This window comes from Nyctereutes procyonoides, unplaced genomic scaffold (genome assembly GCF_905146905.1).
Source record: "Nyctereutes procyonoides isolate TBG_1078 unplaced genomic scaffold, NYPRO_anot_genome, whole genome shotgun sequence".
In the NCBI taxonomy this organism is placed as follows: Eukaryota; Metazoa; Chordata; class Mammalia; order Carnivora; family Canidae; genus Nyctereutes; species Nyctereutes procyonoides.
Genome location: NW_026575139.1, coordinates 24,775,737 through 24,792,933, shown reverse-complemented (window position 1 = coordinate 24,792,933; position 17,197 = coordinate 24,775,737). Strand labels below are relative to the sequence as shown.

The 17,197-nt window shown below is 42.7% G+C and overlaps 1 protein-coding gene across 4 annotated transcripts in view; it reads right to left on the bottom strand.

Moving 5' to 3' along the window:
• Nucleotides 1–2,126: 2,126 nt before the first annotated feature.
• Nucleotides 2,127–17,197, bottom strand: part of AREL1 (apoptosis resistant E3 ubiquitin protein ligase 1) — a 42,512-nt gene continuing 27,441 nt past the window's right edge. For 3 of the 4 annotated variants that reach the window (XM_055304032.1, XM_055304034.1, XM_055304033.1), the window contains exons 6-20: nucleotides 16,213–16,382; nucleotides 15,792–15,972; nucleotides 15,338–15,585; nucleotides 13,554–13,631; nucleotides 12,479–12,620; nucleotides 12,231–12,352; nucleotides 10,990–11,065; nucleotides 10,147–10,256; nucleotides 9,295–9,474; nucleotides 8,996–9,121; nucleotides 7,733–7,862; nucleotides 7,587–7,645; nucleotides 5,399–5,488; nucleotides 4,825–5,000; nucleotides 2,127–4,719 (exon numbers count right to left, since the gene is read on the bottom strand). In XM_055304032.1, coding sequence (XP_055160007.1) covers nucleotides 4,617–4,719; nucleotides 4,825–5,000; nucleotides 5,399–5,488; nucleotides 7,587–7,645; nucleotides 7,733–7,862; nucleotides 8,996–9,121; nucleotides 9,295–9,474; nucleotides 10,147–10,256; nucleotides 10,990–11,065; nucleotides 12,231–12,352; nucleotides 12,479–12,620; nucleotides 13,554–13,631; nucleotides 15,338–15,585; nucleotides 15,792–15,972; nucleotides 16,213–16,382 — 1,991 coding nt within the window. In that variant the 3' untranslated portion in view covers nucleotides 2,127–4,616. The remainder of the gene's footprint in view (nucleotides 4,720–4,824; nucleotides 5,001–5,398; nucleotides 5,489–7,586; nucleotides 7,646–7,732; nucleotides 7,863–8,995; nucleotides 9,122–9,294; nucleotides 9,475–10,146; nucleotides 10,257–10,989; nucleotides 11,066–12,230; nucleotides 12,353–12,478; nucleotides 12,621–13,553; nucleotides 13,632–15,337; nucleotides 15,586–15,791; nucleotides 15,973–16,212; nucleotides 16,383–17,197) is intronic. The other variant, XM_055304035.1, reaches the window with a different exon arrangement.

The following is a 17,197-nucleotide window of genomic DNA, read 5'->3' as shown; positions in this document are numbered from 1 at the left end:
ACACTGAGCCATCTAGGCACCCCCACCACTCCCCCCTGCCAATCGTTGTATTTCTTACAATAGGGCTTTTTCCCTTCTGTAAATCCCAAATCCTCAAGTGACTGACAGGTATAAAACAGAGGTATAAAATGTTCATCTGTCAATGGTGTCATCAAACAAATGTAAGGCAGAGTCAGTGTGCACTGGTGGCCCAGTACCTGGTGTGTTCCTTAGTCTAAAGCTAACCTGTCTGAGACAAGCCAGCAATGTGACAACAGTTTGGGCCTTGATGTAAAACAGACCCAAGTCAGAAATATTAGCCTGTTTCACAACTTTTGAGACAATTTAGTGCAGAATAATTTTCAATACTACACCTAGGTGATGCTTAAGACCCTTGAGAACCTGCTGCTGAACACCAAAGAGAATCATCATCATGTTAGACCAGCCCCCAAAACCTGTTCGGGGTACAAAAGCAAAGGATTTTGTATTCAATTTAGAACATCAGGGGAAAAGTCTTTGCAGAAGGACCTTGTCTTTGAATATAATTCATCACATTCAGCATCAAGAATCTGAACTAGATTCTCATGGTGCAACAAAGATCTCAGAATTCTCTTTAAACTAATTGTGATGTGTAGTAATTACTATGGAGAAATTGACCTTGCTTAGTATCTTATCAAGAGCTCACATGGGCTCTTATTTTCCCCTCCTCCATTGTGACTTTTAGGACAGATTGTTTGAAAAAGGAATTGGCGCAATGACGACCATAAAAGTCAGGAAAATAGTTACCTTGGGAGGGGTGGGGGGTGCTGTGGTGCTGTAATGTTTTATTTCTTGACTTGGATGGTAGTTACACGTGTGTTTTCTTTATAATTATTCATTAAATTGTACGTGCTGTGCTTGTTGACCTTTTTTTAAATCTATTGCATCTCAAAATCAAAGAAAAAAGGGAATTTATTTTTAAATAAAAGTATTACTTAGAGCTGTTCTATTATGCTTGAGGGTCTATATGAAGCCCAAGTAGAGGCAAGGAGCCTCTGGTTCACTAGAGAATCTCTACTGTGCTCCTATGAGAAGGTTGGCTGGGCAGAGGTCTGAGAGCTCTATCTGCAGTGGTTCAGAGGTAACAACTCATGAGAAGCTGATGTTAGTATCTATGTTGGTGTTAATTCAAGAACAATCCTACCACCATCTTGAATCTTAAGAATAATTTTATGATAAACTGCAATTAATGACGAATGTTCACAGGGATCCACTCAAAGCCATAAGAGCAGCAAGTGTAAAAGATGTAGGATTGTTAACCTAAAAATATGAAGTCAGAGGGAATTTTGTTTCTTTAAGGACATCTCCTATCACTGAGGAGCTTGAGGAGGTGGAAGTAGAGCAAATATACTCCAAAAGAGTGGTGTTCAAACTAAGATTCCAATTCACTAGGTCTGGGAGATGGGGCAAAAATGAGTAAAAACAATTCCAAGGTATTTTTTTGATTTTCCAGATTGGGAACCAAGGTGTAATGACACCATAATTACTTTTCTAACAAAACCCTGATACTTTTCCTTGTAGGCCCCAAATCAGAAGTCCGGTTTTCTCTCTCTGCCAAACTTACCTCTGGTTGGAAAAGAATTGGTACCACCTGCCACCCACACTTTTGAGAAGCTGTGTTTTTGTCTGCCATGCCCAGTACCCTTGGGAGGAGGAGGTGTAGAAATAAATGTGATTGTACGCAAACTAGAAGGCAATATACATTAGTTAACAGTGGTTACCTCTGGATGGCAAGCGAATTATTTCTCTTGGGCTCTTATTTCTAAATTTTCTATACTGAGTTTCCTATGTAGTAAAACAACAAATGAGCATTTAAAAGACAGATGAGAACAGATATCCTCAGCTCTTACAAACTGGTTTCTTCTTCATGAGCTGAGCATAAGCATTTGTCCTGCACCATGGGCCTGCCTGGCATGAACAGCATTCAGTGGAGGGTGAAACTGCAGGACCTGGGACGGCCAGGGCTCTGTAGGTACCTTCTACTCTGAGCTCATGACTCTTGAAGAAATTCCTGGGGAAATGTGAAAACATTTCTAAATCTTTCTTTTCTTCCTCCACCTCCAGTCTGAGCTCTGAATCGCCACTTACAGAAGTCACTTGCTCCTTAGTCCTTTTCAATATTTATTTATTTACTGTACAAAATATTTACACTATCACTGCAACTGTCTGGCCCCTTTGCCTGGCCTGATGGATTTGCAGCAGGGCTTGGTCTCTAGAAAACACGCTGATGCTCTCCTTAGTGTTCACTTGGTGCTTGGTCTCCTTCAAAGACACTAAAAGGCCAGGCTAAAGCTTGGCTGGCCCCAAGTACCTGGGCCACAGGAGCATAAATAAAATTAAACTGGCTGAAGTAAGAAACGTGAAATTAACAACTGCCAGAGAAGTAACAGATATTCTTTCTTCTCTCTGAGGAGTTGTACCTTTTCCCCATACTGGGAAGTACCAAAGCAGGATTAGAAAAAAAAGGTAAAAGAAAAGGCCAAACAGAGCAAAGATACTTTGGAACAGACTTAGGAGACAGAGTGCAGTGGAGGAATAGAAAACCACAACAGTACCAAAGGGTTTTGTTAAACAGAGACCCTGGGGCTAAGGACCAACCACGGGGCTGCAGACTGCCACGGCACCCAGGATGCTCTGAAAAGTGCTCCGACTAGAGCTGAAAAGGACAGATCTAGCCAAGAAAATCAAATCGAGCTCCAGCATCAGTCTCTGGAGGGCTGCTGGAGAGGAGAATGCAGAATCCAGAAGAGGAACAACTGCCAAAGAAAGCAGAACCAGCCCACGTGCCCCTAGCTGGAAACCCCTCTCTAGGCCCAAGGGGCATTGTCATGTTTCCCAGGGTGATGACGAAACTTGCCTGTAGATGTCCCATGGGAAAACACGGGGGCAAGCAGCAGCACCTTGTCCTGGTCCCTGAGGAGAGCAGTGACCATGTGGCATGGAGGACCCTGGCTCAGGTGTTGAGGCCCTGATGCTGGATCCTGGCCCCCAAGAATGAGTGAGGTCAGCACCCATGCCAAGAAGGACAAATGACGACTGCAAAGGGGTGAGGTCAGGCAGCAACTCGGGCAGCTCAGGAGGGCTTGTTCCTCATGGTCCCTGGGAACGGGAGGGCTCAGACATGCTTCCAGGAGGCCGAGGCATTGCCACAAGTGCTGCCTCATCTCTGGACTCTGTGGACTTGCTGGTTTTGGCAGTAAAGATGGCTTGTAATATTCTCAGAGTTGAATGCCCCGTTGAGAATGGTAGCTCGCAGCAAAGCCTTCTTAAAAAAACAGAAATGTGGAAAGTTGATGAGATTCTGAGTCTTGAAAATGTCTGCATTCAAATTGTAATGAAAAAGGATGGTGGGATTTTCCAAAAGACAGATGCAGGTTCTCTTCAATCTCCATACAATAGTGAAGCTACTAACTGTCTTCCCTTCACAGGGACTCTTTGCTGGCAACTTACAGAGTAAAGGAAGTCATGGACAGGTGGGTATTTATTGTCTGACACAGCTTCTCTACATACATTCTCAGGGCCCTGACCCCGTGGACCTGTGATTAAGCACTTCAACCACTGGTCCCTTTTCCCTTGCCACAGTGCTGCTGCCAGAGAATAGCAAGCAAAGAATCAGGGATCGTTAGCATGCTATTCTTACCGTCCAAATCCCCTGCTATTAAATTTTCTTCTGTAGAAAGCTGAAGAATCCCTACCTCTCAGCAGACTGCGTAAGTTGGAGTTAAGTGGCCAGGACCAGCCACACCTGAGCATACAGAACAAACCCAGGAAAAACATCAGTAGTCTTCAAGCCAGCCAGATGCCTACACATGCTCCTTGCCCTAGAGGAAAATCATTTTCAGCACTGGAAGCTATAGCCCAGTTATCTTTCACATTCTTGGGTCTGTTTTTCTCACTGGCTCAAATTCAAGAAAAAAGCTTAGAGTTTTTATGGATTAATGATCATTTCCAGAAATGCCTTCAGGGAAAACGCTCCTTTTCCAGTTTTGACACCACAAGAAAAGGTCCTTTTGTGCCATCAGTCTCCATTAGAGGTAGTCTGGCACCATGGCCTGAGCCTGCTATGGTGCAGGAGGACAAAACTGAAGACTGCTCATGTAGGCCACTTCCTATCTGTGCTCCTCCTGACTCCTGGTGAGAAGAGGCGATTGCCCCGCATACAGGAAGGACTCATGTACCTGTAGGGCAAGTAGCAAGGGCTGCAGAGGGGACCTCTCAAGGGCATCAGCATAGGAAGTTGAGCAAGGCCACCCCAGCCTTCTAAGAAAGTCGGGCCCTTTTGCAATCTCCCTTAGCTATTGAAGCAGCTCCTGCTCCTGAGATCTTCTGAAAACCAGGTGAAGTGAAGCAACGTGGTCCTCTCCTCATGAATGAGCAGTACAGATTCCATACCATGCCAAAGTGGCCTGTGGGGGAGATGTGCCAGAGGCAGCGAGGGAACGACCCAGCTCATAGGTGACCCAATACTTCAGACACTGGGGTGCATGCAGCAGCTTCTGGCTGATGGTTATGTGTGTGTTAGGGTCGGTGGTTGTCACGGTGTTATGTGCACCCAGGTGTTCCAGGAAGCACGAGGGCCAGGTGGGTGGCAGGAGTGGTCAGAGCATGCCAAAGCCCTCGCAGCCCTCACTGATGGCCAGCTGCAGCATCCGGTGCACCTCTTCATACGAGTCATATGTGGGGAGGCACAGCTGGTTAAAACTGGAAGGGCAAGGAGAGAAGTGATTCACTCAACCACCAGAAACACTGGCCAGGGCTGGGGGACCTTCCCCAGTCAGAGTGTGCCCTAAACAGTCTGGTACCTACCATGTGTGTGCAGTTGGGAGCGTGCTGTGGGTAGGAGCGGCAATAATCTGGAATGAGGGGCAGAGGGCGGCAAAACCTCCGGGTGGTAGCTGAGAGGAGCCTGTTGTGAACTGGAGTAGCCGAGCCAACTCCTCCTGGGTCAGGCTGGAAACCACAGTCCAGAACCACCTCATAACCTGGCAGGGAGAGCACAAGGTGGGGTCACACTCAGGGTACAGCCTAGGACTTGACCATGGGAAAAGAAGAGGATACCCTGCAGTGGGAAACAAGGGTAGCAATGGGGAGAGTCAATAACTTCTTCAGGAATTTATACGATCAAATCATCAGCAGGGCAGTCTCTGGTTGGCTAGTGCTATTTCTTTGCCTTGCCAATGTACCATTCCCATGGCAACTGGCTCCACAGCCCTTAGGGACCAGGGGTCCCTTTGGCTTAGACAACCACCTGTCTTTCCCTTGCATACCATTTTCCCCCCACTTGACCTATCTGCCTCTCTGACTCCTCAGCATTTCTCTTCTGAAAGGTTTTCCTTGCGACACGGCACAGATCCAATGAAAAGAAGTTTGGCCCACTTACCTTTTCTCTGAAATGCCAGGAGCCGCCAACAACCACTGCATGGGCTTTGAAGTCAGATACACTGATGTCCCCAGTCCCACACATCAGCAGCTGGAGAAGACAGTTCAGGTGTTACTAGGACAGTTGGAGGACACACACTCAATATAAGGTCAAAATTGCCTGTGTTAACATGCAGAATATGGAATAAAGGAAGGACCAAGAAAAAGACCATGAGGTAAGATCATAATGCCAGAACTCTGCTTTAGGAAAATTATAATAGGCCAACAGTTTCTAACCAGTGTGGTAAAAAATCACACAGCTTTTAAAAAAAAATATATAGATGCCCGTGGCCTCACCCTAGACCCATTCAATCAAAATCTCCAGGAATGTGTTGGGAACTTGTGTATTTTGAAAAAGTCTCCTGTTACCGACACGTATCCCTAATTAAGAACTACTGCAGTGTAGTGGGGGCACCTGGGTGGCTCAGTGTGTTTAGTGTCTGACTCCTGATTTCAGTTCAGGTCATGACCTCAGGGTCATGAGACTGAGCACCGTGTCAGGCTCCATGCTCAGTGGGAAGTCTGCTTCTCTCCCTCTGCCTCTCCCTCTGCTCATGCACATGTGCTCTTTCTCTAAAATAAATATTTAAAAAAAAAAAGAAAAAAAAAAGGAACTACTGTTGTAGATTATTTTGAACTAAAACAAAAGGCAAAAAAAAAAAAAAAAAAAAGGAAAAAAGAAAACCAAGTATTTCCTGATTCTGCCCTGAACACAGCCTGGGAATACCAGGAAGGCAGGCCCCTTCTGCTGATGAAAACCCCCAGCTCCATTTTCAAATTTGTCAGATGGCCTTTCCTGTTTCTCAGGATCCATCCTTCTTTTGTGGACTGAACTTTTACCACCTTCCCTTCAGCCCTGCCTCTACTTGATCAGATAAATCAAAAAGTATACCAAAAAATGAGAACATTAATCATTATCAGAGGCCTGAACATTTTGCTGGTGTCCTAATTTGGTTTGGATCCTGCATGTGACTTAGTAGACTGCGAGTACTCCTTCAATAGCTATAAAGAATGGTATGTCCTCATCAAGAGACAAGAAAAATCCAAATTAAGCCTGAGGAGCTTTGGCTCCTTCAAAAAGAACCTGCTTAAGCTAATAAGTAAGAATGGGGCATGACCCTAAGAGACTGTGTCCTCCCCTTCCTACTCACTTTTGCAAACTGTTACAAATGTTATGCTTTCTGATAAAAAATGCACCAGTACCTATTCCTCAGCCCCAAAAAATAACAGCACTAGATGAGAGGTCTTTAGGAAACTGTAGGCCCCGAGATGGAGCATTCATTTTGTTTGAATTTCATGTCTCAAAGTATAAATGTGATGAAAATCACACACAACTTTGATTCTTGTTCTCGAGGCCAATTCAGTTAATATGAATAAACATTGCACAAGACCATGTGAAATTATTTTTTTCTCATTTTTGAAGAAGAATCTCTTCCTTACAGGAAAGAGTTTGCAAAAACACACTCTTCATAAAGGCTGTGGGAAATGGCCTTGTATGTTTCATTTGTGAGCAACAGATAAATGACCAACTTATTTTATTTTTTGCCCACAACTTTAATTTTTGATAATTATAGAATGGTATTCACCATTTTTTGGTTGTTACAGGATCTGTGATAAGAAGATATTAACTGTATAGTGTTGTAGCCCAACACTATACATGAAATATGTCACATCTTTTGGTTTGCCTCCTTCCCTGAAATGTAGTTCCATGAGGGCAGAGACTCTGTCCTATTCATTGCTAGCTCCCCAACTGCTTCAAACATCCATGTCTTACAGGAAATACTTAATAAATAGCCCCTGAATAAATAAATTCTACTATTCCCTTAAATCAACTTTAAATGTCATAGGATTTACAAGGTCTGTATACAATACTAATGTTCTTTACTATTCAACCAGTATCAATAATACTTGAATAAGCAACTATTAATTATTACTCTTCAAAAAGAATTAGTTATTTGGTTTCTAATTTTCACATTCTAATGTTTTGAAAGCAAGAGAAAGGGTCAATGCATGGAAGAGTGACAAAAGCGAAACCAATTCTTCCATAAAGGACTTTCCCACCACATCTCACAAGAGAAGATGTAACAACCTGGTTTCTATGAGCACATTCACAGACTCAAGAGTGGGGGTCTATAATTATAAGCACTTACCTCAAGTTCGTTTTCATCAAAAATAGCCAAGAGGTTCTCAGGGACCAACTCATTCAGGCCTGAAACAAAGTAGCCAAGTTAAAGCCACATCCACACCATGGATACAGAGGTTTTTATCTCAAGGCCAAGAGTAGACAGGTTCTTACCTTTTAGGAAGTGTTCCACCTCCTCTTTCACTTGACTGGCCAGCCGATATTGGGCCAATAAATTTAAATAGAAAATTTTATTTGCATTGGTGACTGGGGTTTGAGCTCCACCTGTCATGAGTTCTACAACCTGAAAGAAGCGGCAAAAGACAGATCGGGGAGGATATGGATGGGAGTTATCAGATGACACCTACCCAGTCCTGTGTTTACGTCTTGTAAACACAGCTAGCCATGAGTTTCTGCTGCATGTTCAACCTCTCAACACATCTAGTTGTATACAGTTACTAAGCTCCAGCAATCCTACCACTGTTGCCTATCCCACTGGCGACTAGGGTATCAGAGTGAGTCTTCTCTGATATGGTGATGTAATTGGAAGATATCATGGATCCTTGTTAGCAATATGCTAACGTCTCTATGATCCAAAATTAAGGCCCTAGTGACTTCTCTTAAACCCCTGAGCCTACTTATTTGAAAATGAGTAAGGCCAGACAAGTAATGAAGAAGTGTTTTTAGATTTCAGCAATTCTAGAATGGGAACAACTATTCCTTAATCTTCCCAATGTGTTCACAGAGGCCATGTGATTATCAGCACAACAGATTCAGTAATCATAATTTTTTAGTCCTTGCTATTTTACTTTCAACTGTATATTACTGCAACTTTACTGTCATAATTATTATCTAATACTACTTAACATAAACAACCAAATTTGCATCAGAAATGTTTTTGGCCAAAAAACAATTCTAATTTAAAAAAAAATTTTTAGTTAAATTAAATTAAAAAAAGAAATGTTTTGGCCACGAATTTTCTAGTAAGGAAGCTGAAAAATATACAGGCACAGTGTTAAAATATGAGTTACCTACATCACGACTCTGGAAATTGAGAAAGACACTACTGTCCCTCCCAAAGCTGCTTGTGCAGTGACACTTGATTATTACTCAGTTCTTTTTCTACTGGAAAGTAGGAATGGGTGGGATATATGAGTATATGTGTCTTTTGCTCCATCATACGGACCAAGATCATCAAGCTGTGGGATGCAAGGTCCTGATATGGTTGCCACTAGTCCCATGAGCTTATTTACATTTAATGAGAATAAAATAAAGTGGAAAATTCAGTTACTTGGTGAATAACTTGGCACATTTTGGGTGTTCAAAGACAGCACTGATAGAGAACATTTCCACCACTGCTGAAAGCTCTAGGAGGTAGCCCTACTCTAGAGGAGGCCGGAAACCATGGGACCCAGAGGCTTTGGTTCTCTTTCTCACCTTATCCAGTTGACCTGATTTGTTATATTTCTCTTCTGCAAAGACCAGCTCCATCTCACTCATGTCATTATTGAGGATGAAGCAAACTTTAGATTTGTAGAATTCTGGGTCATCTGTTTCAAAGTACTGGGAAGACAGAAAGATAGAACAGAACATGACTAATCTTACCCAGAAATGAAATCTGTAACTGTTTGGAACCACTTACCCCTTCACCCTTAAGAACAATGAGTTCAGAGCAGAGAGATTCCAGAATTAATGGCTAGGGGCCTTAGTTAAAAAATGTATACCTAAGACTTTACCTTGTAATGCATACGTAGTCCTATGATTTGAGCCAAGAAAGAGCGGGTGAAGCGAGCCCGGACCAATTGCTTATAGGCTCCTCCTAGAGAGGACTCATAGAGACACTTGCCCACCAGCCGCCCTGCAAACTCATACATTTTTAAGCGTAGATGAGCAGGGCGATTAGGGTTGGGATGTACCTGTCAAAGAGATTAAAAGGCTCTGGGTCATTTTTCTTCAAGCTTAGTTCTGGAAAGACCCTCCCCACCAACTCCATCCCAAGGGAACAAGAATTTCAGTGTTAGAATCAAAAAGTCATCTAAATGGTATTAGTTGTTTGGTAGCTACCATGAATAATTTAGAGTGACTGGAAGATAGAGGGCAAAGATGGACTTACAGTAAGTGGAAGAATCTTCCATTAAGTGTGTGGTCCCTGGCTGAGTATGGAAGTCAACCAGTGGATGATGTGCTGCCTTTCCCCTAAACCAGAACTTCTTTCAAACAAAGTCTACTTCTCTACTCCTGATACCTCTGCCTATTCAAAGATCTAGTACAGAATTCAATGCCTTAGGTACGTTTTGAGAAAATGGCTTAATCATTTATAACAATAATTAGAATAGCCATTGTACTATACACTTTTTAGTCAAATACTCATCTGTCTGCATTTTCTTACTTTACAGATGAAATAATAAAGGCAAAAAAGAGGGAGGCAATCTAATTTGGGTTCATATTGTAAATATCAAAGTTAAGAACAAGACATAGGTTGTCAAATTCCTAGGACACTTCTTTCATGATCTCAAACCCTTCTTACACTAACCACTATAACACAATTGGCATTTTTCCACCCACTCATGGAGAAGTCACAAACTCACTAATGCTTGGTTGTTGTCACTGAATCGAGTGAAGAGCTGATTGGTGGTATCAAACAGTGCTTTGCAGATTAGCTCAAACCATTCTCGGCGAGGTCCTCCCCAGTCCAGAGCTGAAAAGTATAATAAAAATAAAAAGTGGCTTGGGTGGCTCAGTGGGTTAAGCAGTTGACTCGATTTTGGCTCAGGTCATGATCTTAGGGTCATGAGATTGAGCCCTGAGATGGGCTCTGCACTCAGCAGGGAGTCTGCTTGGGATTTTCTCCCTCTCTCTCTGCCCCTCCCCCTGCTGGCACACTTGCACGCTCTTGCGCTCTCTAAATAAATAAATATTTTTTAAAAAGCAACTCTAGCTTACCACCTCTTATTGCTTGTGTCTGTCTATTCATCGTTCAACACGTTCCACCTTCCTTCCATTCCACTACATCAGTGTTTCCCCATTCCAACCCACCTAACTGGGCTTTTTTTTTTTAATTCTGTAGAATTAAAGGATTCAAGATATTCTATTCACTAAGTTAATGCCCCTTAGTATGGAAACAGGAGCTCAGATGTCCCAGGAAATGGACATTTCTTTTGTTCTATAAAGGTCACTTTTCCTTCTGGTCCACTCTTAGAACCTGCCCTCCCAGTCCCTTTGTCTGTGCTCTACAAGCTCCACCAAGCCACCTGCCTGTCAATATCACCTTTTCTGTTTTGACTCATGATTTCTTTTTCCTTTAGAAAAATAAGCTGGAACAGGGGCAGAGGTGGGAGTAGGGGGATATTTTTTTTATTTGCAGAGAGCAAGTAATGGGGGGGGGTGGGGAAGATTGTTAAAGAAAATGAACATGAACTTCAAAAACTGACCTTCTTCATCTTGGAAAACCACTTCAAAGTTCTTGCTCCAATCTGAGATTGAGAAATTCCGAGTGGCTTTCAGAGACTGAAAAGCAGTGAAGGGAAGGAAACTGTCAGGAGACTGCCTGGCGACTCTTGGGTGTTAAAGAAAAAAACACAAGAATATTGCCACTGTCCCTTTAACAATTAGTACTTGGAGGAGACGCAGTCCTCATAAATAAACTTTAACCATCTCATTTCATATGTAAAGTGCACATATATCCAGAAGAAATTTAAGATTTTAAAAAACAATCTAATTCATCTTTATACCATTGCTTTGTTGAGCAGTTGAAGCTTTTTTTTTTTATTTTTTTTTATTTTTATTTTTTTTTATTTATGATAGTCACAGAGAGAGAGAGAGGCAGAGACACAGGCAGAGGGAGAAGCAGGCTCCATGCACCGGAAGCCCGACGTGGGATTCGATCCCGGGTCCCCAGGATCGCGCCCTGGGCCAAAGGCAGGCGCCAAACCGCTGCGCCACCCAGGGATCCCGAAGCTTTTTTTTTTAATGCTCATTTTATTAATGAGAAAACTCTTGCATAAAGAAATAAAAGGACTCAAATTAGTAAGCTGTCAGCAAGAGAACCAAGGAGTCCTGGTTTTCAGTCAAGTACAGTGTCCACTGGAACTCTTTACCCACAAGGCTATGTTCAGACACAGAGAATGTGGCTGAGAAAAGAGGTTTCCAGTCACACCTACCAGAGCCAAACATCACAAACACTTTCTGGACAGGGACCAAACCTTCTCATTCTTGAGGAATGCAACAACTATGCCAGTGTCTGCGCAGTGGAGACAGACACACATCAGGTGTTCCTTTTCCCTCAGACCAGAGTGACAACAAAAATCATTTCCTCTTAACCCAACAAGAGCTCTTCTCTTTCAGGAATTCAAGAACAACAATGTTCTTCTGTACCAACTACTTCTACCTTCCCTACACAGAAGTTCTATGAGATGGTTCAGGAACTAGTTCAGTAAAGATTGTAAAGCCACGGTGTTCACTAGTCTCTCCCTTCAATAATAGGTCTTGAACAAATTTACCCCAAACTTAGTATAATTAAACACAGAGAAGAGCAGTCTTTAATAGATATGTTTAAAGAGAAGAGAAATTTGGGTTTCATAAAAAAGATGGCCTGCAGGACATAACCAAACACCAAAGGGGTTTCTAATTCCAAAACCCTGACAAGTGATGACAGAAATTAACCTTTACGCACCGATTCCAACAAGGTGTGTCTGCTGACTTTCAGGGTGACTTTGGAATGTGGTCTTTTCATATGTACCTGCCGAAGCTCTCGCTGGAAAAAGTTCACCTTGTCCTGAAAGGTCTCAGAGCCTCCTAAGGAGCAAGAAGATCCATCATGATGACAGCCTCATTCCAAGACATCTGTGTAGTCCACTCTGCACCTTCAGACACCCAGGTGGGTAGGGTCGCTGCTTTCTCAGAATCCCTGTTCAATCTTACCTATATTCTTATGGAGGGAGCGGATGAAAGTGGCTGCTAGAATGTTCCTCTCCTTACAGCTGAGCTCCACAGGCGGCTGAATGCCATCATCTACCACCAGGGTGAGGAGCTTATGAACAGGGTCAGGGCCAAGGTATGAAAACTAACAAAGAAAAAAAAAAAGGCATTAACCTTTAAAGCCCTCAAATCCAGCAAAAACTTTCCATATCCCTAACCTTCAGTATCAACCAATAAACAAGTTAAGCCTGTTCTAAGAGACTATCTCCTAGGAGCATATCACCTGTTTTTCATTTCAGTACTCTACAATCCAATCGTATTTTAAATTATTTGAGTCACCGAGACTGGCTTTAGTGACGATCACAGGCAACATTACAGACCTCCTAACATAAAATATAGGAAGGGTGAAGGCAGTAAAGACCTATCAAGCATATGGACTACCTGACGAGGTTGGACGGACTGGCTGGAGGAAAGCGACTCACCCTGAGATTCCAAAAGCTCAGAAAAGTTAGAAGAAATGTTTTTAATATATGAGAATGCTGGGACGCCTAGGTGGCTCAGCAGTTAAGTGTCTGCCTTTGGCCCAGAGCGTGATCCTGGAGACCGGGGATCGAGTCCCACGTCGGGCTCCGTGCATGGAGCTTCTCCTTCTGTCTGTGTCTCTGCCCCTCTCTGTGTCTCTCATGAATAAATAAATAAAATCTTAAAAAAAAAGAGAGAGAGAGAGAGAATGCTAATTCTAAAAGAGCAAGCTTCAGCACACTGGGAAACCAAGCTGGAGCCAGAAATGCCAAGACTCTCTCCATTAACTTAGTCTCGGGGGCAAAAGATAACTGTGGAAGAATTCTGACTTGCTACTAATTCCTGTTTCTGCAGGTATGTGTCCTTCTAGAAATTCTATATTCTCTATGCCATGCTGTGGGGGGAAAATGACCCTTTCTGTCCGTATTTGGCAATGAACCCTGTCACAGTAAGAACTTCCAGAAACACCAATGGCCGTTTGAGGAAAAAAGAAAAGGTAGAAACATCCCAGGGTTGGAGTCTGCTTAGCACAAACCAGATGGAAGGTTCAACTTACTTTTGTTCCTGGGCACACTCGGAAGGTATAAAGGCGCCAGGGAATGATTTTCAGGTAAAATTCCTTCACTGAGAATTGCTAGAGGACCAACACACAGAAAAGGAAGTGAATGATAAAATAAAAAGAGTCTATGTGGGTACTGTACTGAAAAAAACAGAGTTCCTAACCTCCATTTCTCATTACCTTTTCCCTCTAGGGATGAAGAGGATAATTCTGTATTACTAACATCAAATCGATAACATCTATTTTATCTTAAAATAGCTTAAAGATATTACTCTGACAATGCAATTTTGCAGAGGCATTTGATAATCTTGACACTCAAGTCTTACTACCATTTTTAAATGCCTGAGATCAGGTTTGCACTTTATGAGCAAACATTTCACCTAGAAGCAATCAAAATCTCCTCCTGCTCAGCTGGGTGCTGCTCAAACTTCCTCAATGGATACGGGATACCAATGACCTACACCCACTGCTCTATCTCTATTAGGATGGTACCAAGGATCTGCCACAGGAGGGCAGGTGGGGGGGATGGGAGGGGGCAAAGGTGGTGGGATGGTTTCAAAGAAAAAAGTTCATAAAAATAGGTAAGCATACAGAAGGGTCTCTTTATACCATTATATTAAAAAAAGAAAAGGCAAAGCAATAACTTTAAATCTAAAAAAACTGTTACATAAATGTATAAATCATACTTTTCCTTGATTTTTAAAAAACTCTTCATGAAGAAATTTTCAAACACATGCTAAAGAAGAGAAAACAATATAATGACCCAACACCAGCTTTAAGTTATCAATTCATAGTCAATCTTGTTTCATCTCTACCTCACCTTGGCCCTCATTCCCATTCCCCTAGTCCAAAGTAGGCAGAAGGGCTAGATTTTTAAATGATAAACCACACATAGCAAAGTCTGAAGTAGAACAAAATTACAACTGTTTGGTTATGAGATTAAAGGGATGTGATGGGATGTTTGAAGAGCTTATTTTCCTGTGATCTGAATTAATAAGCAAAATACAAATATTAAAAAGAAAATTCATAAAACAAAGTGCCTCTTAGCCCAGGGGCCTTGGGAAGTTCACCTCCTTGCCTCTGCCAAAATTTCTCTATTCCAATTCTTTTCGCCTGATACTGACATGCATTTATTGTGGTTTCATGAAGCACAGGATGAAAGATCAAACTCTTTCAAAAGAGCATAGGGCCAACAGTAATTTTTCTACCAGTGAAAAATTTTTAACGGTCAAAAGTAGCTTTCTTTAAAACTCTAAGAGCCATGCCTTGAAAAATCTTCCCAGGGGCAATCAAAGGCAGAATGCCTCTGGTGCTCTGAAGCACAAGGTACAAGGAATTGCTACACAGAATTTTCTTTTAGTCCAATCCAAACAGGTGCAACAAAAGAGAGGGAACCATCTTCTGATGCTCAATCTTAAGTAGCCTCTCTCAGTATTCCAGAAAGCCTACAAGTCAATGATTTTGCCCTGACCCTCACACTAATACTCTGAGCTTTTACTACCCCGTAATGGCCAATTATATGCAGATTCAGGCAGGGGGATTTTGAGATAAGAATGGGAGAGCCAAGGGCATCTGGGTGGCTCAGTCAGTAAGCGTCTAGCCAAAGGCTCAGGTCATGCTCCCGGGGTCCTGGAATTAAGCCCCACATCAGTCTCCCTGTTCAGTGGGGAGCCTACTCCTCCCTCTCCCTGTGTGTCTCCCCCTGCTCACACCCTCTCTCTCACTCTAATAAATAAATAAAATTTGAAAAATAAAGAGAGAGAGAGAATGGGCGGTCCAACCTTTGGTGACACGTAGCAGTACACCTTCTTGGGTTTCTTCACCTTCTCAGGGGTCTGGCACTCAGAGGGTGAGTCTTCATCTTCCTCCTCCAGGGCTGTGGAAGGCCGGCGCTGGGAGGAGCTCATGTGCATGGGCGGGAGGTGCCAAGGTGTGCTGGTACAGTTGGTGGCATTATAAAGATAAGCCTCAAAGTAAATGCTCACTCCTGAGGTGGACACATTGCGTTCAACGATATTCTTCTCGTTCTCTGAAGTATAACAAGGAATAAGGTTTTAGAGTCAGAGACAGGGGACAAGAGAAATGACCTATCACTAGACCTTCAGTCTGTAGGACTCTAAAAGCCAGTTCTGGCTCAAATAGCAAATGTTTGTGAGGCTGGTCAGAAGGGTGCAGACACACAAGGAATAAGTGGCCTAGGAATGGAACTAAATCACAACTTTTCTTTCAACTCACCACTTAGGACAATAATGTCAAATTCACCATTATTGATTGGCTGATTTTGGTATGAAATGCAGGCATGGAAGCAGCCACGAGAATGCAGGGTGAGTCGCAAGAACACCTGGCAGGTCTGCCTGTTGGATGTCACTGACTTCTCGAATGAGACACCGCTGCTCTCTTCTTCTTGAGGGCCGAGCTATAGGAGGAAGACAGAGAGCATCACTGAACATTTATGATTTTCTCTACTGCAGGGCAATTTACTCTTTACATAGAATTTTCTTATGGACAAGCTTGTCCAAGTCTCATAATTACTAATGAGGTGGGCACAGCCAGACAAGGACGGGCAGACAGCACAGAAGTCAGGGTGGCGATGCAAGGAAGTGGATCAGAGAGGATGAGAATAACAGAAAAAGGTGGAGGAAAGGAAACTGCTCACCTCGTGGATGGACAAACTGTAATTGTGCTCGTCTCTCAAAGAAGCGGAATTGTTGGTAGGGTTGTCATACTCATCTCGGGGCACTATCTGAAGGGTGTGTGGCTGTCCACAGGTCAACACAAGAGTAGAAAAATGGCACACTATTTTGGTCTTGGAAGGAACCACCATTCCTGGAATAGACAATGGAATCTCATCCTTAGGGGGGGGGGGGCTTTTCAGAGCATGAAGATCTCTTCAATCAGTGAGTCCCAGAGAGCTGGGTCCCACTAAATTCCTAGGGATAAGTGCCACCACTAAGAGGATGAGGAAAAAAAAGAAAAAGAGATTAATTCAAACGAACCAGGGGGCTCATTTTCACAAATTTCTAACCATTGCTGCACTAAACAAAATGAGAAAACTCACAGGAAACAGAACTGAGAGTTACGTAGTGCCTACAGTACCACTGGGAACCTACAAGCGAGGCAGGCCTCAGAAATAAGTGCTAAACAACCATCAAACGAAAAGCCCTGAAACACTTAGCTGTAAATCTAAGGACACACACACAAGACTTCTATGTTGAAAACTACAAAATGCACATGAAAGAAATAAATGAAGAGGCCAGTATGAAGTCAAAGGTTACCATGTTTACGAACTAGAAGATTCAACACAGTAGAGGAGTCAATCCTCCCCAAGTAATACACAGGTTTAATGCCATTCTTATCAAAATCTCAGGAAGAGTCTTTGTAGCTACAGAAAATACTGTTCTAAAATTTGTATGGAAAGAGAAAGGATCTAGAGTAGCAGAAAACAATCCTGAAAAAGAGTAAAGCGAGAAGAGTCAGTTTACCCAATTGCAGGATTTACCATACTGGCTACAGTAATCTGGATTCCGTAGTACTGATGGAGGGACAGACCCACAGATCAATGGAACAGAACAGAGGACCTAGAAATAGACTCCTACAAATATGACTAACCAATCTTTAACAAAGGTACAAAAAAAGGGCAA